Consider the following 25,339-nt stretch of genomic DNA (forward strand, 5'->3'; position numbering starts at 1 on the left):
GTGGCATTTTGATGTATCGAATACATTTTCCATAGGGGGAAAAAAATGATGTCAGCACAATTAAGGAAATGTCTGAACCTACAGGGAAGCACCGTAATGGGCAATTAAAAACCACACTGACTGAATAAAGACACAGACCTACTAGAGAATGGACTTGAAGATACGGGGAGGGGGAAGGGTAAGCTGGGACGAAGTGAGAGAGTGGCATGGACATATATACACTACCAAACGTAAAATAGATAGCTAGTGGGAAGCAGCCGCATAGCACAGGGAGATCAGCTCGCTCGGTGCTCTGTGACCACCTAGAGGGGTGGGATAGGGAGGGTGGGAGGGAGGGAGACACAAGATGGAAGAGATATGGGGACATATGTATATGTATAACTGATTCACTTTGTTATAAAGCAGAAACTAACACACCATTGTAAAGCAATTATACTCCAGTAAAGATGTTTAAAAAAAATACCGCACTGACTAAAGGTAATGTGGGGTTCTGGACTGGATTTTGGATCAGAAAAATAATAGAAGTAGAAAAATTGGTGAAACCTGAATACATAAAATCTGGAGGTTAGTTTGTTAGTAGTTATGCATCAGTGTTAATTTCTCAGTTGTGACCAATGTTCCATGGTTATAAAAGATGTTAATGTTAGGGAAAATTGGATGAAAGGTATATGGGAACTTCATACTATCTAGGCAGTGTTTCTATAAATGGAAAGTTACTCCTATCCCCAAAGTCTGTATCTATCTATCTGTCTATGAGATATAAAATATATTTATATTACATAAATATAATATATATAAAAATATTACATACTATATATATATAACCTCCAACCACATTGAATAGAAAAATTATAGAATAATTTATACAAAACGGTCCTATTTATAAAAATGTAAAAACATTCAAAATTGCTATATATTCTGTGAGTATGTATATATGTATATAAATTCATAGAATACCTTTAAAACACAATGCAACTTGGTATTGTTGGCTACTTGCAGCAGAGAATGGAGGTGGGAACGGGATTCAAGGGGGGCCCTGGCTTTGTCTGTAATACACCACACTCTAGAGGAAGTAGGCAGTGAAAACACCCTTTGAAACTCAGACCAAGCATCCCTTCTTGCTCCAAGCCTCTGTATTTCCTGCCCCTTGCTGGGTGCAGAGGACTCTGGTCCCACCTGAGCCATGCCACCGACACAATTGATGTTCCAGTCACCCCCATTGCTGCCTGGGAAGTGACTTTACCCAGGTATGCAGCAGGACTCCTGTGTGCTATTTACACACCCTTCCCAGAGTGTCGGCACCCGGCGTCCAAGTTGTTTCTCATCATTAGCTATTTTTTTTTCATTCCGACTCAGAGGATAAGGAAGAAAAATCCCACTATGAAAAGAAGTGTTAAATTACAAAGAATAATAGGAAAGACCAGCTAATTGTGAAGCCCTGCTATGTGGTATAATGTGTGTTAACAGCTGCTACAGGAGCAGAGACTCATGACAGGATTTGTTCTGGGCAGGAGTGCACTGGATTTCTTACATTCCATCACATTAAACAACAAGAAGAGGATGAGAGCCTTGGGGCCACAGCCATAGAGCGGCATTTGGACAAATCTTAGGAGTTTAATGTAGTACAATAAAGGTCATCTGGAAACCCACCTGACTTGCATGGAACAGCTGTGATGTGTGGCTGAGGCCTCCTTTGCAGCCACTGCATACCTCCTATTTCTCCAGCTCAGTGAGGCTGGAGTGGATCGGGGTCCCGCTGAAGCCCCACCTGGGGACCAAGAAGCTGGAGAGCTGTTGGGTAATTTCTGAACCTAAATTGAGCCAAGACTCCCATCTTTCCCGTGGAGAATGACCCCTACTCCCATGCTTTCTTCTCCAAGGTTCCTCCATGCCCTGGGGTTCCCTTGATACACACGGAAATGTGGGACTTGGAGAAATACCAACTCTGCTTTACTGACGTTCTAGAAAACAGGCTTTTAAGAGTTCCTAATAGTGTTATACATTTAAAATAGCTCTGGAAGGGAGGTAGCAAACAGACGCAGCCTTTTTTCCAGCCAAAGTCTCCCAACAGTCACGGTGGAAACCATCACCAATCGTAATGAGCGTGGATGGTGCTGAAATCCATCCAAATCGGTGGTCCTCAATCCCGGGTGTGCGTAGAGTCATCCACGGGGCCTATTAAAGCACAGATCGCTAGGCCCCACCACCAGCGTTTCTGATCCAGGGGGTCTGGGTGGAGACTGAGAATCTGTATTTCTGAAGAGCTCCCATGTGATGGCCAAGCTGGTCCAGGGAACCATATCTTGAGACCAATTGTTGCAGGGAGAATGAGGCCCTTCACTTCCCTGTGCTGGCAGCCCTGTATGGCTCATCAGTCTGGGGGCACCGTGCCTGGCGTGGCTATGAGCGCTCCTTCAAAGCAGATACAGCGCTGAGGACCAGGAGGCAGGTTCAACTGATGTGTCCAAAGCCAGGCCTTTAAAAACAAAACGTTGGACTTCCCTGGTGGCCCAGTGGTTAAGAATCCGCCTGCCGATGCAGGGGACACGGGTTTGAGACCTGGTCCGGGAAGATCCCACATGCCATGGAGCAACTAAGCCCGTGCACCACAACTACTGAGCCTGCGCTCTAGAGCCCGTGAGCCACAACTACTGAAGCTCGTGTGCCACAACTCCTGAAGCCTGCGTGCCTGGAGCCCATGCTCCGCAACAAGAGAAGCCACTGCAGTGAGAAGCCTGCGCACCGCAAGAAAGAGTAGCCCCCGCTGGCTGCATCTAGAGAAAGCCCACATGCAGCAACTAAGACCCAACGCAGACAAAAATAAATAAATAAAATAAATTTTAAAAAAAATGTTGAGAGAGAGAGAAGACTTGCGCACTGCTGAGCAGAGGTCTTGCTCCTTCCCCAGAGAATCACTCATTTAAATCCAGCAGCCAGCACTAATTAAACAAGACCCTCCAAGACCCTGCTTCCATGAGGTCACATGGTTCAAGATCTCCAAGAGAGAGAAAGGAAATGACACAGACCTGATCTTTACAGCAGGAAGAAAAGTTGCCCTGGGAGGATTTCTGAGTCTAGAATTCAGCTTTCCATGTTGAATGGCAGGTAGAGGAATGGGAGGATGGCAGTGTTTGCCTCAAGAGAGCTGTCAGGACTGTCTCCCACTGTGTTTCTTCCAGAAGGTCTGGGGTGCTGTGCTCCCAACCCTTTCAGAGCAGGGAAGGGTCAAGAAAGGAGAACAGATCACAGAAGCCTTCTCCTGACAGGTCCTTTCTAGTGGGTGTGGTCAGAAGTCCACTCTTAGGAAGCAGGACAGTTCCATAGCCTTTGTAGGTTTCCCATGTTCATTTCCCTTTAGTTAGTATGGCCTTTGGAGAGGACTTGTCCCACGGTTGTGTGTAGGGGAGCAAAAGGAAGAGGTTTTAATCCATATTTGAGCTGAAGTGGTAAGAGCAAGAGGGGAGCGATGGTAAATGTGAAAGGACAAAGAGGAACACGGCTGGCTCAGATGCCCCTTCCCACAGTGTGTTTCCAGATCACTTCTGTCCTGAAACCAGAGACTTTTGTGAGTTTTGTTTCTAAAAAGGAAATGTGTTCCCTTAGAAAGGGATTTTTTTGTATTGTGGCTAAGATGTGTTTTATGCTTGGAGGTGTCAGTCTTACCCATTAACAACAATGGCATGACTTTGTTATTATTATCATTCTTATCTTAGTATTCTAATTGTCAGTTCTGATTTATTGAGCCCCTTCTATGTGCCAGGAAGTGTACTTTGCACACAGTATCTCAACAAACTCTCAGCAACCCTGGGAAATAAGTGTCATTATCCCTATTTTATAGATAAGGAAATCGAGAGCCAAAGATGCAAAGAATCACATTCAAGGTCACAGGACTGATCGTCGGCCAAGCTAGGATTGAGACATATGTTTGTCTAATCAGTGGAGGTCCTCATTAAACAGATATTGGCGTTGGTCCCTGCGGTATGCCGGGCACTTTGCTAGTCATGGGACTCAGCGGTGAGCCCGATATGCTGAGGCTGTTGACTTCATGGAGCTTCCAAGCAGTGGGGCTAATGTCAGTTGGATTCAATCGAGTCAAGCAGTGACTAAAAATTCTTTTCATCAGAAGATACCACATACCTTATTTTTAGTCTTGCTTTGGATGATATTTTCTGTTAATTAAAAAAAATGCAAACAGAGGTAACGTGTTTAATCAAAATTCTCAGTGTATTTTAATAAAGAATATTTTAAATCAGAAAAAAACTGTACTGCCCTATGGACTGCGTCGTGCTCTTACTCCGCTGGTCTTGGCAGAGGAGGCTTGCCATGAGGCTCACGCTGCCTTAGGCACCACTGCCACCTGGTGGCACACGTCAGAATTGCAGGCATGGTGCCCACAGAAATGCCACCACCACACCTCTTCCTGATTCCACCAGAAGGCACATTTCTGGTTCAGCCACCTAAGTCCTCCAGGCTCAGTTGACTATATTCCAATAGGTGCCTGTTTACTTGTAAATTGATGACAGCCAGATCAGTATTAGCTTTCTTTTATCTGTGGTTCTGAATGTCTATTGTGTTAGTGACCTTTATAGTGTTATAATCAAATTAATGTCTGCAGGTATTGATGATAAAGTGATATTAAATATACATGAATGCTTGTTAGAACTCTAGAACTAACCTATGCAAATTATGATTTTCTCTTTAGTTGGATACTTTCAGATGACATCAAAACTTGCCCCCTAATTACCTCTCAACCTCACCTCTCCTCAAACCATTCTGGAATTTTTGAGGCTCTCTAACCTGCCTGCTGCCTGTCTATGCTGTTCCCTCTGCCTGGAACTGCCTTCCTATATCTTTACCTTTTGAATTTATTCTTTAAATGTCAGATCAAGGCTGACCACCTATAGGGAATTCTCTTAAAGTGAATTCAGCAATGACGGTGTTGCATAGCAGTGCCCCTAGGGAGGTGGAGGATGGCTTCTGAATCCCATCCTTGTTTCTTTAGTAACTGTGACCGTGGCAAGCTTGTGTAATCTCCCTGAGTCTCATTGATTTCATTCATTAAGTATGAATAATAATGTTCCCTGCCCCCAGCATTGTTGTCAGAGTTTTTTAAAGTGTGTGTAAAATTCCTTCTCAGCACCATGCCTAGTACCTGGTAGCAACAAGGGCATAGGTGGCGCTGTTGATGACTACATACATGTAGATACCTAGAACCCTGATTAATGCCTGCCCGGTATAGGACTGTCAAATGTTTTCCATTGCTTATTTGGTCTTACTTGCAGAAAAAAAGCCTGTTTCCTGGGAGTTAAAAATAATATAAATGTCCAACCTTGAACTTCATGAAGTTACTTCCCTCTTAGATTCATCAATATATGTCACCCCAGGGCTGGTAAGCTTCCCCAGCTGAAAGCCACAAAGATTTGCATATTAGGATGAAAGGTGTTAAATAATGATGCTATTTTTGGTGATGCTGCTTTAGACAAGTTCATCGAGCACCTCTGCGTTGGCATCTGTGATTAGTGGATTGGTCACTGAGGTGTGTTTGTACTGTGCTTTCTCTGTGTTTTCCAGCCAGAGTCTTAAATGTCACTCTGTTTCTCTGACCAGGTAGTCGACAGTGACAGACCGGAAGGGTCCAAGTTCCGGCTCACTGGAAAGGGAGTGGATCAAGAGCCTAAAGGAATTTTCAGAATCAATGAGAACACAGGTAGCGTCTCCGTGACACGGAACTTGGACAGAGAAACGATCGCTACCTATCAAGTGAGTACCCCTCCCCCCACCCAGTGCCCACCCCACATGCAGAGATGTGCCTTTCAAAGACTGCTTCCCTCCCACTGAGCTCATTATTTCTGTGCTTCATCAAACCCGGGGCTGTGCGGCTTTAAGTGTGTCTCTGTGGAAGCCAAGGGCACTGAACCCTGACACAGAAGCAGTGGGGGCCCCTATCTCATCAACGGAGCCCCCCAGGTCTGCGCGAGACTTTGGGCACTAAAAACCAAGAAGAGGGACCCTGGGGGGATCTCAGAGGAGGTCAGAAACCTTACATTAACATTGGCTTTCCAGCCAAAACCAGCTTGATAATGAAGAGCTATAAAAAGTATAAAACCTTGGACCTGATCATTCTACTTCTAGAAAGCCATCTTAAGGAAATAGGGAGGAATTTAGTTAGATTTTTGTACAATGATGATATAGCAGGACACGATCCTTAAAATGGAAACAGTTGCTAAATATTCAGCAATATATAATGGTTAAATTATGGCACAATTTTGCAAGGAAGTTTTCTACAACCATTTAAAATATTTTTGAAGAAGTTCTAGTTATATGGGAGATTTTCAAGATATTGAATGGAAACAGACACACCAACACATATGGTATCCTCATTACAGATGGAGTATTTACACATATCATGGTGGGTATGTTTGTGAAGAAGCATGATAGAGGAAAAATCAAAGTGTTGGTGGTTGTATTTGGCGTTGTTGATTTTTTTTCCTGATTTTTCTATAATGTGCTTGCTTCTCTTTTATATGGAGAAACAAAAGGCTATTTGTAAAAGGATAGTTTCAGAAGTTGACACCTGTTCAAGATTCAGAGACCAAAGTAATTGCACACAGATATTGGGGTGAGCATTAAATCTCATATAGGCTCCAGGTCTGTCCTGTCCCCTCTCTATGACACCCCCAAGAGCCCCATCTCACAGCCTCTGTTAAGGACCCAAGCCTCTGAGGGCAGTAAGCTCATTTTTCAAGAAATGGGACAGGATTCCCAGCCATTTTCGGGGAAAGCCCTCGGTGGGATGCAGCGCACTGAGCTGGAAGCAGGCACTTGGGAACAAGGCCCAGTCAACAGAGTTTGCTTTCCATCACCATTGCCCATCACATGCGCATTTCCCTGGATTGGGCTCTGGGGGGTGGCGGCCAGTTTCTAGGAGTGGACTTGGCATCTCTGGTTTTCTTCGTCAAAACACCGTGCAAGAACATCCCAATCCCACTTCAACAAAATTACTTCCTCTTCCCTAAAAAAACCTCCATATTCTTCCTTTTCTGCAGACAGAGGGTGGAGAGACATTGCATTGGCAAGTCAAGTGCTCTGGCTGGGAAATGGGTACCCTGGGTCTAGCCTCCTCTGTCACCATGAGATACTGACCTTGGGAAGACCCAGTAAGCACTGGTCCTCAGGATTCCACCCATAAAATGCAGATAACACTTGCCTAGCTACCAGCTGGATTGCTGTGAGTTTCCAGTGAGGAGAAGATAGAAGAGGGCATTAGAGGCATTAAAATACTAGATAAATACAGGGCAGTGGGTGAGGAAAGGCCCATCCAGCCTCATGCTGAACGGTGTGTTCCAGGGTCCCGGGTCCTGGGAGGACCTCCCTCTCAGGAACTTTGCCAAAAGGCAGATGCTGTGAGCATCTGCAGGGGGTACCATCTGTCAGAGGATGCCAAAGGGTGACCAGTGTGCATCCTCAGCGAACCCCCGGCGGGGAATCTGGTTGTTGTAGAAATTGAATGTTGGCACCCTCAGAAGTTCCCAGGTCCAGCTGGACTTGATGGTGACCACAGTTGACCTGGCAGCTGTCAGTGTCCAGGTGCTGTGGATAAGCCAGCTGCAGACCATGGGTAGATGCCCTCTACTTTTTCCCTGCCTGTGATAGGAATATCTCTTAATTTTCAGACACAAGGAACTAAAGATACGATACATTTCATAATTTCATAGCATGGTGATTCAGACCTCTGCCATTCAAGTCTCAGCACTGCCGTTTACTGTGCTGTTTTTATCTTGGGCGACCCACTTACCCTCTCTGAGGATTTTTGATTCTCCTCCACAAAGTGGGGATAGTACCAGCATCTCTAAGGACTGTATAAAATGAAATAAAATTATTTTTGCAAATTCTTAGCACAATGCCCAGCACCTAGTGAGCGTTCAGTAAATCAGAGCTGCTCTTATTCATTCTTTTGCTGAAAAAGATTTAAAATTTTTGGTTAAGTTCCACAAGTTTTTAACATCAGTTTCCTACCTTCAACCGTGAGAAGGTTGACGTCTACCACAGACTCATGGTTTTTCCTTCTATCCTGACAGGAACTGAACTTCATAGCATTTGCTGCTCCTCTTTTAAGTAAAGAGAGAGATTCCTGGAGGAAGCTGAGCTCTAGAATTACTAGGAAATTAAGAGGGTACAAGATAAAGAATAAAGGAGCAGAAGTCTTCTTGGGAGTGTTCTGTAGCCTGGAAATAGGACTAGCGTGAATCAGAGAAACTGGAAAAAAACTGGCTGCCAGGAGTGAGAACTGGTAAATGAGAGGCTGAGATGCCTTTTTGGGATGACTCCGTAAGAGCTATTTTAAGAGCTGAACAAGAGTTTGGATACATGCATGGCTAATTGATCCTCTGATGTTTGTGGGACCCAAAGGTGGTTTAAAACTTCGTCACCCTTTTGGGAGTCCTTCCACATTCAGAGAGAGATTTCTGGGCTTCATAAAGCAGGGCCCACCTCAGAGTGAACATTCTCCTTAGATGGCAATGACCTTGATCTCCAGGGACAGTGAGGGGAAGATGCCTTGGGGCAGTTACAGCGGGAAGAACTCAAACACCAACATTCAGGGACTCACAGGGAGTGGGAGTGAGGAGAAGGTGGCCTTTGGTCCATCAGGTGGCTTGGTTTTGATGTTGCCAAAGAGGCCAGTCAGAGATTTTCTTTGAGGAGAATTTTTGATTCGTGAAGTGTCCCTTTCCTCTGGCTTCCGAAAGCTGAATGCAGGGCTGTCAGGTACAGCTGTGCAGGGATTTTACTGCCCAAGGGGGATGGCTGAGGGATGAGAAAGGCCTCATCCAGCCCCCAGTTTACTCGCCAGAAGCTGCACTGCAGTTCAGGGCTGTGTCCACAGGGAGAGGGCGGCCCCTTTCTAATGCTCACAAAGGTATCAGAGGGCAGGGTTGAGTAGAAAACCCCATGATTTTTTTATTTTTAATTTGGGTCACTTTAATTTTTATGTAAATGATAATAGTGATTAATATCAACGGCTCTGGGGTCAGAAAATTGTTGTTCAAGTCTCAGCACTGCTGCTTACTGAGCTGTGTGATCTTGGGAAACCCACTTACCCTCTCTGATCTTGTGATTCTCATCCATAAAATAGGGATCGTACTAGCAACTTTAATGCTTGTATTGAGTTGGCCGAAAAGTTCATTTGGGTTTTTCCATAAGGTGTTACAGAAAAACCCAAATGAACTTTTTGGCCAGCCCAATAAAAGATGAAATGACTAGTTTTTGCTAACTAATAGTTGCTAAACAGCTAGTAAAATAGAGTCTGGTCTGTAGCATAGAGCATCTCATATTTTTCCTTAAAGTGAGGCCATGTAGTATGTAGCAGTTACAAACATAACTTTGCATGTAGCCATGCTGGCTGAATTAAAAGCACAGCTTTTATGGACTAGCTATGGGAACTTGGGCAGGGTATCTGCCTTGATTTTATCATCTGTGACATGGGGACCGTAATAATACTGATCTCATAGGATTTAATGGACTAAATGAGTTAATGCGTGTCAAGAGTTTGGAACAGTAGCAGGAACATGGTAAGCCCCTTACAGTCTCATCACATGAGTGAGAATTAGTGAGGGGAAAGGCAAAGGAGGTAAATGAAAACTGGTGGTGGCCCAGCCTTCCCATCTCAAGCATGAACTTCTCTTAAATAATCGTGAGTTTATTTGTGGTTTCATAATGTACTCCGTAGCACATCGATTGATTCGTCAATTCATTAATTCTTAATATGTTTGATTGAGGACCTGCAGGATGAGGAATATAATGGGAAATCAGACCCACCAGGTTTCCTGCCCTCACGGAGCTTTCATTTTAATGCCTAAGCTTTGTTTCAAAATAAACGGATTTAAGTTCCTCGCCACTGTGTACAGGTGACATGCCAGGGAGTTGTGCCGTGTTGGTTGTTCGTCTTGGTTTACCCCTGGCGCAGGGCCACATGTGCCCAGTGGAGAGGCTGCTGGGGCTTGGTGGGCATACAGTGTCTGAAAGGAGTACCAGGGCTACAGCAGCCAAACGGCGGCCTGGTGTGAGCCACTCTTCACCAGCCTCGCGAGGACCCAGTTTCTAATGCCAGGTCCCCCATGCCTCTCGCTCTTCAATTTAGTCTTTTTCCTGTTTTCTTCGTGTCCCTGCTGAGGAAGGTCCCTACCTATTACTCTCTGTTTGGTTCTGCTATTTCTGGATTTAATGAGAACTGGGTTCCTGCCTTCTCAATATACTTTGGGCACAAGAAAGTTGCAAATCCACTTCATTTCAAGCACCTATTTAGAAATGATTTACCGTCTTAGTGCTGTTAGATCCATCTTGTCCCTGGTGGGCATTGTGGTTGGTTGCAGATCTGCTTCTTCAAAGAGCAGGATCCTGGGTCTCCAATTCCCACATTTTACTTTCCCCTCTTGCAAGTTTAAAAGGCAGAGAGCACATGGGTGAATTTTGTTCTTGTTTATTTTAAAGGTAAGTGCTGTTCACATGCAAGTTCATGCTATGGTGCTAGCATTTTCCAAATCCAGCAAGAAAGCATTGTGAACTGAGCCTCAGAGATTTGCACGAAAAGAAATAGTCTGAGATGAATTTGTCCTTGAGCCCCTGAATGTGTATCATCATTAAAGTTACTGTTTATTGAACTCTACATGGCTGATGTTGTGCTAAACAAGTCATATACATTGTCTTACTTAATCCATTTCACACAAGAGACTTCAGAAGTAGGTGATAACACCATTTTATAGACAAGCAAGTAACTGTTAAATAACTTTTTCAAGGTCTCCCAGCTGGTGTGTGTTGAATCTGGGGTCCATATCTGTTTCTCTCCACCTCTAAAGCCCTGAATTATCAATTACTAAGAAACACTTCCTCCTATTTTACCTCCAACTAGACTCTGATGTCTAATCTGCAAATTCCTAGGCCTCTTTCCCAGGAACTCCACTTATTGGAAGGGGATTTGACTCGCTGGATGATCTGTTTCTTCTTAAATACTGTCTTTTTTCAAGGCCCACGGCCACCTGCCCACTCTCCCTGCTGCCGCCCCCAAAGGGCTTCCCATGCTTCTGACCCGAAGTGGCACCTGGCAAAATAATTTAGCTCCTGCAGTATTGGAAGCTGACATATTAATGCAAAGCCTCCTGAAATATTACTCATTATTATGCATTTTGTCAGTGTTTGAGTGATTTGTGAACTCTTCACTGGAATAAAGTACTGTAAATGATTCATGAATGACCAAGTTTATGAAATTCTATAAAAATATTAGCAGGTGGTAATGATTCACTCACACTGTGACTATAATCTGCTGGCTGCAAATTTGTCAATATGGGAGGACAGGAGTGGAGGGGGAGACAGAGTCTGTTAGGCGGGTGGGGGGTTGGAGTTGGGCCCAGCAGGGTTGAGAGGTGAAACAGGAAACAGGACCTTGGTAGTGGGCAGGTGTCACGGGCAGGATACCTTTGCCCTGCTCCATTGTCCACCGTGGGAGATACACCAAGCACTGGGGATGTCACAGTTGGATGGGACAAGAGGGGAGCACTTGGAAAGAGACCAAGAACTGACATTTACTGAGCACCTATGAAATCCCCAAGAACTCTCTAGACCTCCACATTCACAAACTTTATTATCTTGTCCTTACTGACGTGTTAGCTGAGGGCCAAAGTGGTTCCCAAGATATATTATTGTTTAATGTGGCTGTTAACATTTATTGAACACTTACAATGTGCCAGGGCTCCGTGCTAGATCCCTAAGTGATGATCTCATTTAACGTTTATAAAGGTGAGCTTGATGCGGTTATCATTCTCAATTATAGAACTGGTAAAGGGAACCATCTGTGTTCTTGGTCTTAGAACTCGAGTAGGATTTCACTGTGTCCTTCTGAAAATGCGCCCACATTTTCTGGGATACAACTTGCTCTCCTTTGAGCCAATTTCTGGGTAAGTTTTGACTTTATGGCTAAGAGTATTACTGTGAATTTGGAATACACCAGACAGGCAAAGGGTATCTATCCTTGCTCCTGTGTTTCCCTTCATTTGTGGCTCCGCCCCAATGCTAACACATATGACAATTTAGCAGAAAGTACATTAAGATGAAAAATGCTGCTGTCACGTGGAAGTATGTGTATCATAATGCCAGCAATCATAAGACAATTGGGAGATGTAGATTTACTCAGATTAGAGAGTTATAACAACGTCCATGCCGTACATGGACGATGCACACATTACCTTGCTAGAATTGAGCTGCCCTTGATAATACTTGGACTTGGAAATCCTCCTTCAGCCCTCAGTTTTGGGGACAAGCTAATTCTTTCTTCATCCTCCAGTCTGATCTTCCCCATGGTTGTCTTTCTTAGTTGTGATTCCTCCAACTAACGTGCAAAGAAAAGGGTTTATTGTAGGGTACAGATGGCTTATAGAATTGCCAAAGAGACCCAACAACCTGGCTTACATGTAAAACGACCAGAAACAGGGGTGCCACAGGAAATACCCAGCCATATATGATAAGATTCTAGTGCAAGGGTTCTCAACCTCAGTACTACTGACATTTAGGGCTGGATAATGCTTTATTATGGGGGCTGGCCTTGGGCATCGCAAGGTGTTTAGAAGTGCACCTGGCCTCTAGCCACTAGATGCCAATAGTATCCCCCAATCCCAGTCATGACAATCATCCACATACTGCCAATTGTCCCATGGAGGCAAAATTGCCCCCAGCTGAGAACCACTGTTCTAGAGGAGTCATCATCACTGCCACCTCCTCCTGTCACCCTTCTCCTACGATGCTCAGAGCTGGGTGGTAGTGACTCTGCCTTGGCTGCCCTGAAATGCTGGGTGACTCTGCTCCCATGCTTTCCAGAACCTCCAATCCCCAAAGCAGAGCCACTGCATGTGTCTCTCACTTCCCTCACCGAGTGTCATGATGAGATGTGTTCAGGGAAGACCCTGTATCATAGGAAGGACCCAGCTGAGCTAGCAAGGGGCCTGGGGCAGGGGCTGTCACCTTCAGGGTCAGCCACGCCATCTGGGATACACCTTGCTCTGGATGAGTTATACGGTACAATTTATTGCAGGTGAGAGGCGGGCAGTGATGAGGATGGCTAGCCGAGAGCCAGTGACCAGTCCTTGCCTGGAGAGTGTGGCTTCACCCCTGTGATCTCGTCTCAACATTTTGGTCCTGTCGATCAATAAGACATATGGCCTAGGAAAGCATCCTAACTGGGAGGAGACAGAGGACTTGGGTTAAAAGTTTAGGCTTTGGAATCAGACCTACTGAGGGTAGACAGACCCTGCTAACAGAGGAACCATATGAAATTGCCATTTTTATAGTTGAAAAAAGGGTGAATAGCGGCCACTTCATGGTTTGTCCTGATACTGTATCACCTTTGGCAAGTTATTTTCTTCTCGACCTGTTTTCTCATCTTTAGAATGAGGGTGAGGCTGCAGGACCATCTCCCCGTGGTGCTGTAGGTAGTGAGCGGGCTGTGTACGAATGGCGCTCCACACGACCGCTTACTTAGCGTTCCAGAACTGGAAGCCATCACTTCATGTACCAGTTTCATAGTTGAAGCTCCCTGCAGGGGAAATAAAGGTGAAGCAGGTGCTAGGCATCCAGCGAGCAGTTCAGTGGTTGAATGTCAGTAACACCGTGTGTTCATCCGGAGAAGGCAGTCATCCAAATGGGCAGTTTTCAAAGCTCGGCCCCCCAGGCCAGCAGCAGCATCTGGGAACGTGTTAGAAATGCAAATTCTCAGGCCCCACATTGGGCCTAACAAGCCCTCCAGGTGGTTCTGATGCTGGCAGACGTTTGAGAACCCCAGGTCTAAATACACTAAGTGTTAACTTCAGGGCAGCTGGCTTGATTCATTAATTTGCCTCAGGGAAGGTGGCCTTTGAGCCATTTCCATTACAGTGCTGCTGGGGTCATAGGTGTGTGCCTGAAAGGTGCTTATTTCTCCAGGTGCTCTGGTACGCCATGTGAAAGGCCTCTCAACCCAATCCATACTCTCCAAATCTGCCTTTGTTTTTGTTTAGTTAATGGCCCCCGAGAGCCAGGCAAATTTGTCCCAAGCCTCTTTGCTCTTTCTTCTCTAGACTTTGGATGACTGTTAAATACCATGTTACTGAGTCTTTGCTTATTTCTCAGACCAACCTTTTAGGCCAGAGATGAAAGTGTCTTCAGAAGATTTGAGCCAGTTCAGGCAAAAAGAATTCCGGATAGGAAGAAGCTGGCCCTGGGCTCAGCAGAGCCAGCTTTTCTGCCATCTTAGATCTGTAACCTTGAGTAAGTTATTTGTGGTTCTCAGACTTTTCTGCACTTCAAAAAAATCACCTGGGGAGCTTTTAAAACCCCTAATGCCCAAGCTGTACTCCAAACCAATTAGATCAGAATGTGTTGGAGTGGGACCAAACCTCAGTCCATTGATGAAACTCTTCAGGTGTTTCCACTGTGAAGCTAAGTTTGAGAACCACTGAGTTAATATAATTCATTGATGCCCCAGTTTATTCATCACTAGGATTGGGGTTAATGACACCAACCCCATGGATTTGTTGTGAATGTCAAATGAGATATACAGGTAGGAGTTCCTAACACACAATAGCAGAGAACCAAAGATATTATCTCCCCTCAGTCAACCGCTTCACTCAGTGACTATCTGAAACAAACTCCTTTCTGATGTCTCTTTTGAGACAAGCACTTAAAAAACTGAAATGCAGAGAAACTCAATTTGATAAATAAGTAAGCGGATTGTTTTCTGACTCACTTTAGAAAAAATTAATTCAGGAATTGCTCCCAGCCTCTCCCCGCGCCAGTACCTCCAAGCATCTCCGTCTGACTCTTTCCCGATTGGCTCTTCATGTTTCCAAGCGCCTCATTTTGCAACCTGGGCGTATCTGCCAGGTGCACCTGGTGAAAGTGAGGCATGAAGAGGTTAAACGACACCGCTGCAGCAGCCACATACATGGATTAGACCACCAAGTTGCTCCCGACTGATTACTTATTTGGTCCACTAAGCAAAGCTGCTTCCTCACTCCGGGCTATGGAAACATATTTTCTAAACTCCATTAGCACAAACTCCTCAGAAGAGGTTCAACTTGAATCTTGGCAGGTGGGAGAACCCCACATTCCTCCTCAACTTTCTCCTCCCCTCGCCTCCCAGGCACCCAGCCCACAGTCTGGACCTACCAAACGTTCATGGCATGAATAAATGTGTGATGATCAATTTTTCTTTTTTTGTGTGTTTTTTTGTTTTAGTTATCTAACTATAACCAAATCTTTTTCCTCGTAGCTTTTTTTCAAATGACTTGGTGGCTTTTTTTTTGCCCAAGGTGCTGAAGAACCACACAATATCAGGACTGCAAGAGCCTTTAGACCCATTTTATCTCACCTGCTAACTTTATAAGTAAGAGCAAGTTCGATAATTGACAAATGGTTTTGACCCTCAGTACTGAAACAAAAATGCTGCTGCGATTTTGTTGTCCTTCCAAAACAGGCACGGTGGCCACCCCTCCGGGACTAGACCCTGCAAACACAGATAAGACGCCCGTTCTAGCTTCCACCCCCCACTCTCCATCTATTTGCATCATCAGCAGGCATACAGGGCTGGTTTCGGTTTTTTTCACATTTTGTAGAAATGAGCTGGGGGGGGGAAGGAAGGAGGGGTTTGTCGGGAGCCGGGAGGAGGAGCGGGGAGGAGCCGAAGAGAAGGTGAAGACGGGCTGTCCTCCTCCTCTGGCCCCTTAAATTGAGCTTGACACTTTGGGGTTAGAGGGCAGAAAATGATGGAAATTATTTTTTTTATGAGATACTTTGCAAAATTGGAGGACCAGAAGCTAATTAAACCAATGGCAAAAGACCGGGTAAGATTCCAGGTTCAAGCACTACAGCTGTGAGGCCAAGTGACAAAGGATGACAGTTCTAAAGCAGGCCATCCCCCTGCCTAGAGACTCCTGCAGCACCTTGGCACGGGAAGGGTCAGTAACTAGGGGGTGGATCACCATGGCGAAGCTCCCTCGAGTGGCCCAGATGAAGGAGGAAGAAGCTGACACTGATCAGGGCACACTTGTGAAGTCAGCTTTGGGTTTCCCAGGACGTACCTGGAGTGATGTTGTGATGGGGGCTAAGTTCCCTTTGAGCAGGTGGAAACCCAGAGTCCCGTGATGGGGAATAAGTGCACAAGTGACCCATGTCCTCACTGAGTCTGCGGAGCTACCGACCTCCAGGTCACCCACCTCAGTTCTGGCCAGCCCCCTGCTTAAAGTTTAATTGAAACAGACTGCATCAATTAGAGACTGGAAATGGAGTGAATCTGTGAGCAAAATCCCGGGAAAAAAAGTGTGGAAGAGCCTGCTCTTCTGCCAGCTGAGCCTTCTCTTCCAGCCAAGAGAAGTGTATGAAAGTGGACAGCACTTACGGAGAGGCGACCTGGGACTACCAAAAGGTTGTGCACACACGAAGGCCAACATGCACTCAGCAGCCCCGTCAAACATATTTCAGATCAACTACAAGATTTATTGACTCAGCCGACATCGATGGGATGCCTAACTCATGCCAGCCATTGGTTCAAGTTACTGGGGATAGAGCAGCAAATCACCAGCAAGTTTCTGCTTCATGGAACTCTGTCAATATACAGACATTAGTGGGTATGTAACACATCAGGTGGTTATACATGCTGGGAATAAAAATGGAGCAGATTAAAGATGCAGAGAGTGATGGAAGCAGCTGCGTGGTCCAGGCAGGCCTCACCTGGAGTTGACATTTGCAGGGAGGCCTGATGGAAGGTCTGAGGGCAAGAATGCTGTCGTTCCCTCTCAGGTATCCTTGACATCAGGGGTTCTCATCCAGGGTGACTGTGCCCCCCCAGGGGACATCTGGCAATGCCTGGCGACATTGTTGGTTGCCCCAACTTGGTGCTACTGGCATCTAGTGGGTCGAGGTGAGAGATGTTACTCAACCTCCTAGAAGGCACAGGACAGACCCCATGTGTCATGCTTTGCAGGCACCAGCATGGGGCTGGCCTCTTAGAGGATCTGGTTTGTTCACTGAAATACTCATCAGGCTTGAATAGACAAGAGGTCTGTTCATTTCTAGGGCACAGCAGCATGGGATACTGTCCCTGTCCTTATAAAGCTCTTGGTCTAATTGGGGATGATGATTTGTAACAAGATACCTACACCACCATGGGACAAGGGCAGGGCCAGGGACAACCTTACAGAGCGTGGCCGTCAAAGCAAGTGATGAAGAATGAGGAGGAGTGTTAGCCAGGGGACAGGAGGGGGCAGGGCAGGAGAGTGTTCCGGAGAGAGGGGGCAAAAGAGCTTTAGCTGCTTTGGAGAAGTGGGACAGTGACTCCTGAGGGAAATAGGAAATGGACTTGACTAGCGAGGAAGGGGGGACCAAATGCCAAGGAATGCACTTAGATGTAATAGCCCTTGGTGACGGGCAGACGTTAGAGTATTTCAGGCTGAAGAGTGACACGATCAGATTTGAATTTTGCCCAGACCACTCTGCTTGCCAGTGGAGGACAGTGAGAGACAGCGAGTCCTGTCCCTGGGTCTCTGAAGCCAGAGTGGCACAAGTCAGATAAATGACGTCCTCTCCAGGAAGACCTGCGTGGTGAATTCAAACTCATGGTGAAGACATTCAATATACCTTTGGGTGAAATAAGTAGCAAGAATTGGGGGACCTGGTCCCACCAGGGCTTGCAGAGTAGGGTAAGGAGCTTGGATTTTATTCTAAGGAAGCCTAGGAGGGCTTTAAGCAAGGGAGTGACATCCAATTTGCATTCCAGGAGGATAAGATTTATTCGAGAAAGTCAACAATAACATTCAAATTGCCATGAAATAGAAATTAATTCAAAAATGCATTCATTTGTTGAGAACCCACTACCTAGCAGGCACTGGGAGAGAGAGATAAAAGATAAACCCTGCCTTCCCCGAGCTCAGCCTTAAAGTTCCCTTCTAGACAGTAAACCAGAAAACCTCTCCTTATTCTAAATCCATGGGTGGAGGGGTGGGGAATGCTTTATGTGTTTGCCTGGTCCTTCCCATTTAGTTTGGCTCAATCTCCAGGCCAAGAGAGCATTCCCTGTTAAAATTCCAAGCTTTTAGTTCTGTCTTCTTTGTGAGTTTATCAGTGGGCTATCTCAAAATTGTTTATTAAACACTGTTGGCTGGAGCTGTTAGCTGTTGATTTGTTTGATTGGCAGCTGTTTTAGGATCTTTATTATGAAGCAGGCTTATCTTGTTCTTGCAATAAGGTGTTATGTGGCAAAAGATCATTTCCATATTAATTTTCTTTCTTCTGAAGGTATGGATATTTGCATAATGGACTCCTTTAAGCAAAGTCCATGTTGGAAAGATGACATGCTTGCTAAAGGCGCTTGATTGTGTTCTGTCATTTGTAGATGCTCATTCCCTGCCTGCAGCTGGGGTCAAACTGAGCCTTGGTCAGTGTGCCAGACCAGGCACTCCAAAGGTGGGATAAAGTGAAAGACAGGAGAGAAGGCATCCTCATTAAATGATGGCTTAGCAGGCCAAACATTAATGGATCCAAGACTAGGTTGACGATGTTTGACGATGAGAAGTCGGGAGGAGAGCCCTGTGTCCTTCCAAAGTGGATCATACCCTCCTGGCTTGGGGTGCGCATTGAGTCAATGGCTAACACCTGGGGGACGGCACAGGTAAAGGTGGTAGACCCAAGGTAGAGGTCTTCAGCAGCTGGTCATAAAGGCTCAGAAACCTGGGGGACTGGCATTTCACAATTTGTAATGCATTTTCTATTCCTTTTGAGTTTTTTTTGTTTTGTTTTTGTTTTAACATCTTTCTTGGAGTACAATTGCTTTACAATGGTGTGTTAGTTTCTGCTGTATAACAAAGTGAATCAGCTATAAGTATACATATATCCCCATATCTCCTCCCTCTTGTGTCTCCCTCCCACCCTCCCTATCCCACCCCTCTAGGTGGTCACAAAGCACCAAGCTGATCTCCCCGTGCGATGCAGCTGCTTCCCACTAGCTCTCTATTTTACATTTGGTAGTATATATAAGTCCATGCCACTCTCTCACCTGATCCCAGCTTAGTCTCCCCCCTCCCCATGTCCTCAAGTCCATTCTCTATGTCTCTATGTCTGCGTCTTTATTCCTGTCCTGCCCCTGGGTTCTTCAGAACCTTTTTTTTTTTTTTTAGATTTCATATATATGCGTTAGCATACGGTATTTGTTTTTCTCTTTCTGACTTACTTCACTCTGTTTGACAGACTCTAGGTCCATCCACCTCACTACAGATAACTCAATTTCGTTCCTTTTTATGGGCTGAGTAATATTCCATTGTATATACGTGCCACATCTTCTTCATCCGTTCCTCTGTTGATGGACACTCAGGTTGCTTCCATGTCCCGGCTGGAGAAAAGGGAATCCTTTTGAGTTTTTAATGCAGAGCCTAATCCTGAACTCTACGTCACCTTAGTTCCTGTTTAGTGTTTCTTACTCTCTTTTATGTGAGGCTCTCTGTTAATTACCAGAAGTATTTAGTCTCTGCCCGCCTACAGAAAAAGTTTGGTGACCTCTGAACTAGATGGGCTGTCATGGCCCTTAGGAATTGGCAGCTCCATAGTCCTTTGACAACCTGAGAGCAGTTTTTGAGACCATAGTCAGTCCTGAAAGGGAGCTTATACATTTCCCTTTTCTGGAGATTTCCAAGGAAAGGCTAAATTTGTGGGGGTGCTGTCAGGCTCAGAGGTGAACTAACTCCACTGAGACAGGCTCCCCAGAAGCATTTTCATGGAGATGCAGCGAACCCCACTTCTAGATCAAGGGCAGGGGCTGCCTGAGTGTGTCTGCACTCTGCTTCCTGAATAAATTAAATAGTGGTTAGAAAAGGCTTTGCAAAGGGAGAACGACCATGCAGATGCTGTGTATAAGATGAAGCTTATCCTTGCTTCCCTTTCCTGGCAAGTTTCCCTTGGGAGCGTCGCATTGCTCGGGGGCTCGAGGCAGGCTGGGGCTGTCCAGCCCGTGGGCTGCACCTGAGGCCAACTCTTACTCTTGAAGTAATAGAATAAGCACCACCACGGTGATGCTGAGACTGTCGCTTTGGGGGTTCACTCTGCCCTCACTACCCTGGCATTGACTCAGTGTGTTAGGTAACCAGTGTTAGTTTCCTGTTTCTGCCATAACAAATGATCACAAGCTTGGCGGCTTAAAACAACACAGATCTGTTACCTTCCAGTTCTTGAGGTAAGAAGTCAAATAGGGGTCTCCCTGGGCTAAAATCAAGGTGTCAGCAGGAAGGGCTGGTTCCTTCTGGAGCCTCTAGGGGAGTCGGTTTCCTTGCCTTTTCCAGCTTCGAGAGGCCCTGGCCTTCCTTGGCCTGTGGCCTCTTCCTCCGTCTTCACAGGTGGCAATGGTGAGGTGAGTCCGCGCACACTGTTTTCCCTCCCCTTCCCTCTCCCACTTGTAAGGACCTTGTGACCACATTGGGTCCACCTGGCTTATCCAGAAAAATCTTATTCTAAATTCAGCTGATAGGAAGTAAAGGCAAAGAGCAGGTTAGGAATCAATCCAAGGTCACACAGCTGGTAAGTGATAGATGATCTCACCTTTGGCCCCAGCTACTGTCACTCTAGAACCTGGGGACAGAGGGCATAACCGGTAGTGTGAGCACAGGGCTCCCCTCTTTTGCTGGCTGTAGATCGGGTGATAACGGGAGGGAGAGGTAACTCACAGCCGACCCTCAGTGGCACCCCTGTGATTCCCTTTCTTAAGGTCAGAGGCAGATTGTCGTTTCTCTGATGTGTTTTCCTACCAGAACTTAAATGTTCCAGCTTCTTTCACGCTTTGCTCGTTTCCCTTCTTGAAGTGTCATCTTGATGTTGTTTGAAGATCATTTTCTTCAGAACAAGTGAGAAACAAGGAACAGTTGGACACTTGATTTTTGTTTGCGCCTGAAGCGGCCTCGGGCTCAGAGCTGCTTTGGCTCTATCACTTAGCATGAGGTGCTGCTCTGAGGCTTCTTTTCCACAGGCGAGGCAGGGGCAGTGGCTGGGGTGTTAATTCCTCAGCCTCAGGAGGCAGGTCCCTCGCACCTGGTCTTGACCTCAGGCTAGCCTTCGCCACAGGGGAAAGCGCCCTGGTGTTGGACCCAGTCAGCTCCGAGTCCAGGTTCCTGCCCCAGTGCAACCCACACAATGTAGCCACAGCCAAGCTCCACCTCACACTGTGTCCAGCTCAGATGAAGCCCCTTTCTTCAAAGTGAACTGTCCCCTAGCACACTAGGGATTTGAGAGTGAACAAAACACATCTGCTGCTCCCTCAGGAACCTTGAAGGAAGAGACTGTTTTTGTGCATTTTTCACTTGGAGAAACGAAGTCTTAGGGAAGTGTCAGGAAGCAGGTCACACAGCCGGTAGGTGACACAGTCAGGTGACAGACCCACTTCTTTCCCATCCAGAGTCCAGGCTCCACACACTGGGTCTGTCACACAGCATTTAAATGCTGGGTTTGCTCACTGTAAACCAGTGGTTCTCATTTAGGACTCATATTGGCCCCCAGGGGACAGTTGGCCATGTTGGGAGACATTTTTGGTTAATACAACTGGGGGAGGTGTGCTACTGGCATCTCGGCGGTAGTGACCAGGAATGCCACTAACCATCCTACAATTCACGGGACAGTCCTCACCACACAGGATGGTGCAGCCCCAAATGCCGTAATAGCACGCTGGGAAACTCTGGTGTAAAATGAGAATAGGAAAACCTACCCTATAGGGTTGCTGTGAGCTTTGAAAGTGGTAACGTATGTGCTCAAACATGGTAAATCTTCTGTCTACCAAGCCCTCTTTTCACCAGCCAGACTTCATTTTAGCCGGAATCTTGATATGCTGGGGGCTCCACCTGTCCAGAGATCCCCCCTTAATTCTGAGAAGCAACCAGTAATAGGGTTCTAGGAGAACTCACCGGTGCTCATTTTTAATTCTGCATGGTGTTTTAATCTTTGTTTTTCCTCATTGTGGAAGACAAATTCCATTTCCTTACTCCTGAGGGAAAACTAATTCCAGCAAAGACCATTTGTCTTTGGTACCTTAAGATCTAGATAATTTACTGCAAGTTTATTTTTATTGAAAATTATGTAGATATTATTCAGAAACAGAATTTCCAACTATACGGCACATTTAAGCAGATTATATTTTAACTGCTAATACATACACTGAGGATATATGCTGGAATGTGCATTTCTTAAGGATACCTTTTTTTATGACTCTCTGCCTTTGAGATCCTCAAACTTGTGTGCTATGAAGTGCTGAAGGATTAAGATATTTTCCAAATGAAAATTGTGTTATTATAAGTTACGAGTTGTTACCATTCGGCTGCAATTCAAACTCATGACACTTTATATAGCCTATATGATTAATTCAGAAATAATTTGCATTTAAATGTGTTTAAGATATTTAACTTGTGATTCAAAATGTACCTATTTTAAGCCTGGTAGAAACACTCCAGTCTCTAAAGTGTGTTGACAGCCCCCCCATTACATAGACCTAAGAAGGATTCAGATATTAATATAGACTAGCTTTTTCAAACTGTTTGTGTAAAACAGAAGAACTGAGAGATGGCCCGAAGACACACAGACACACACACACACACACATATACACATCCACTCACTCACACACACATACACAAAAGGGAGTTCTGTGCTCCCTTGGGAACAGTTGGGAAACATTGAAAGTTTGAGAAACACTGAAAACTGTAATTGCTTCTTTGAAGTTCACAGTGCACCTTTGACACAGTATAGACATTTAGAAGGCCTGCAGTTGAGAACTTATTTAAGCCAGCATATTCCGCACCTTTAAAAACTAAACCTCATAACAATGTTCTCCTGTAAGAACTATTAAGCATTATAGAAATCACACTGTGGTTAATGTTTCATGAGAAAAAATTTAAGTAATGAGACCAGAAAGAAATGGTCAGGGTGGAAATGCCTGATGGGTGCCAACATGCCTTCCTGAGATGCCACGTGTTCTGCCATCCTGGAAAAACAATTCTGGAGACAATTTGGCATCAACGTTCTCCATTAACATCGTGGAAACTAGGCTTCTCCCCCTTCCTGTTGTTTTAGCTAATCAGGAGGTAAGGGAGTCCATGAACTGAGGGATGGATAAACCGATGTTGGTCATCCACTCAGTGGGCTATTACTAGCCATAAAAATGGAATGCAGTACTGATACGTGGTACAATGTGGATGAACCTCAGAAACATGCTTCTGAGTGAAAGACCAGACATATTGCACGATTGCATTGATAGAAAATGTCTAGAAGAGGTAAATCATAGAAACAGAAAGCTGATTACTGGTGACAGCTCATGAGTACTGGGGTTTCCTTTCAGGATGATGAAAATGTTTTGGAACTAGATGATAATGGTGATCGCACAACACTGTGAATGCACTGAATGCCATTGAATTGGTCAGTTTAAAATGACTGATTGTATATTATGTGAATTTGACCTCAGTTTTTTTTTTTTTTTTTTTAATAATGGGAAATAAAAAATGGTGAGGAAGGCAAAAGTGAGAGGACAGGAAAACCCAGGTGTTAATACCAGGAGGGAGAGGGCAGGGCAGAAAGAAATGGAGAAAATCAAGGGGGGATGTCCTGCACATTCTCAAAGACAGCCTGGGCACCTTGTCCATAGCTGACAATAATATGAAGAAATTACAGCCCAAGGAGATAGATGTTGAGTACACACGAGTGGCCATTGAGAGAAAGAAGAGCAGCATCTGCCCAGCTCAGCAGAGAGCTGACCAGCAGCCCAGACCATGGTGATGTTTTAATGATCGGAGCCTGGTGACCCACAAGTGTCTTTGCTCCCAAGGTGGAAGCAATGACCATGGAACTAACTAAGCTGGACTTTCAGGGCCCTTTCCTTATTGTGGCCCCTTCCGAAGCCCTGTTCCCAGTGTTGTGTTGTGATTGCGTGCTCTTCTGCTTAGAGGAGCCCCACCCCCGCCAACTGCATGATTTTCATCTTCTTCACAACCTGAATCAGTCTCTGTGACCATAGCCTAATGGAGCCGGGCTGAGGAACAGTTGCATTTCTATTTGAACATGGTCAACGCTCACATTCATTAATGCCTACTAAAAGGCAGGCACCTTATATATCGGAGGACTAGACGAGTGTGGTCCAGTAGAACTTTTTGCAGCGATGGAAGTGTTCTCTACCTATGCTGCCCGATATGGTAGCCACATAGATGGTAGTCTAATACAGTGACTATTGAGCACTGGAACTATGGCCAGTGCAACTATGAAACTGATTTTTTTTTCTTCTGTTTTAGTTAGTCTTAATTTAAATAACCACTTGGCTGATGGCTATGGTATTGGAAAGTGCAGATCTGGGAAGTAGGGTGGGCGGAAGTGCTATCTTTAGCATCACGCAGGTCTTTGGATATTAGTTTTACCTGTCACTAGCTATGTAATTTGAGGCAAGTTGCTTAATCTGTAAGGCTTGGTTTTCTCATCTATAAAAAGGTAGAAATGAGAGGACTTACTTGCTGGAACTGCTGGATGAAATGAGATATTGCCTGTTAAGTGCACAGGACTGGGCATCTAGTAAGTGCTTCCCTAAACATTATTTGTGCCTTTTGATACTGGTAGTTTATCTATGCTTTACACAGTGGTGTCTTGAATAAATGAGAGTTAGAGAGGTGAAATAACTATGCTCAGAGTCATATAACCAGAAGGCAGAGAGAGGAATGGGCATTTATTACCATGTGTTCCGATGTCAAAGTCCATAGTCTTACTGTTGCCCGGTGCTTCCTCCCCTTGGAAGCCTGGATACCAAGTTCATCTCCATCTGGAGAATGAGATGGGGACTGAGGAACGGGTCTTGTTTTTCCCTGTAAGCTGCTGCATTAAGTATGAGCTGCTCTGTTGTTTGTTGAGAGCAGATCTCTTGGAGGGGTTGAAATCCTAGAGAAGAAACATGAATGTGTGAGTGAGTGTCTATCTCCACAGTGATCTTTGTTTCATGGCCAGGTTGGTTGTAGCCGAGTAGCAGGCTAGACTAGCAGAGAAGACCCTGGTTTCTGTCATCTCGGCCACCTAAAGCTTCTGGTTGAGCCAGATTTTTCAGACATACTGTTTATTCAACCAATCTTTTTTAAAAAATATTTATTTACATTTATTCTTGATAAAGAAGTATCATTACAATACTAACTTTATTATTGAAGAAATATTTGTCTGAAAAGTGTATCTTTTATAGAAAGCCATCTTGGGTGATGCTTTCAGGGACTTATGAAGGATGTATAGGTCTAAAATTTCCTTTGTTGGTTGAAAGACTTGTTTTCTTTTTT

The 25,339-nt window shown here is 45.2% G+C and overlaps 1 protein-coding gene across 1 annotated transcript in view; it reads left to right on the plus strand.

Annotated features, from left to right (window-relative positions):
• Positions 1–25,339, plus strand: part of CDH13 (cadherin 13) — a 1,033,853-nt gene that overhangs the window by 538,018 nt on the left and 470,496 nt on the right. Inside the window, exon 5 of the mRNA XM_030863234.2 lies at positions 5,608–5,760. Within this exon, the coding sequence (XP_030719094.2) occupies positions 5,608–5,760 (153 nt within the window). The remainder of the gene's footprint in view (positions 1–5,607; positions 5,761–25,339) is intronic.

This window comes from Globicephala melas, chromosome 19 (assembly GCF_963455315.2).
Source record: "Globicephala melas chromosome 19, mGloMel1.2, whole genome shotgun sequence".
Lineage (NCBI taxonomy): Eukaryota > Metazoa > Chordata > Mammalia > Artiodactyla > Delphinidae > Globicephala > Globicephala melas.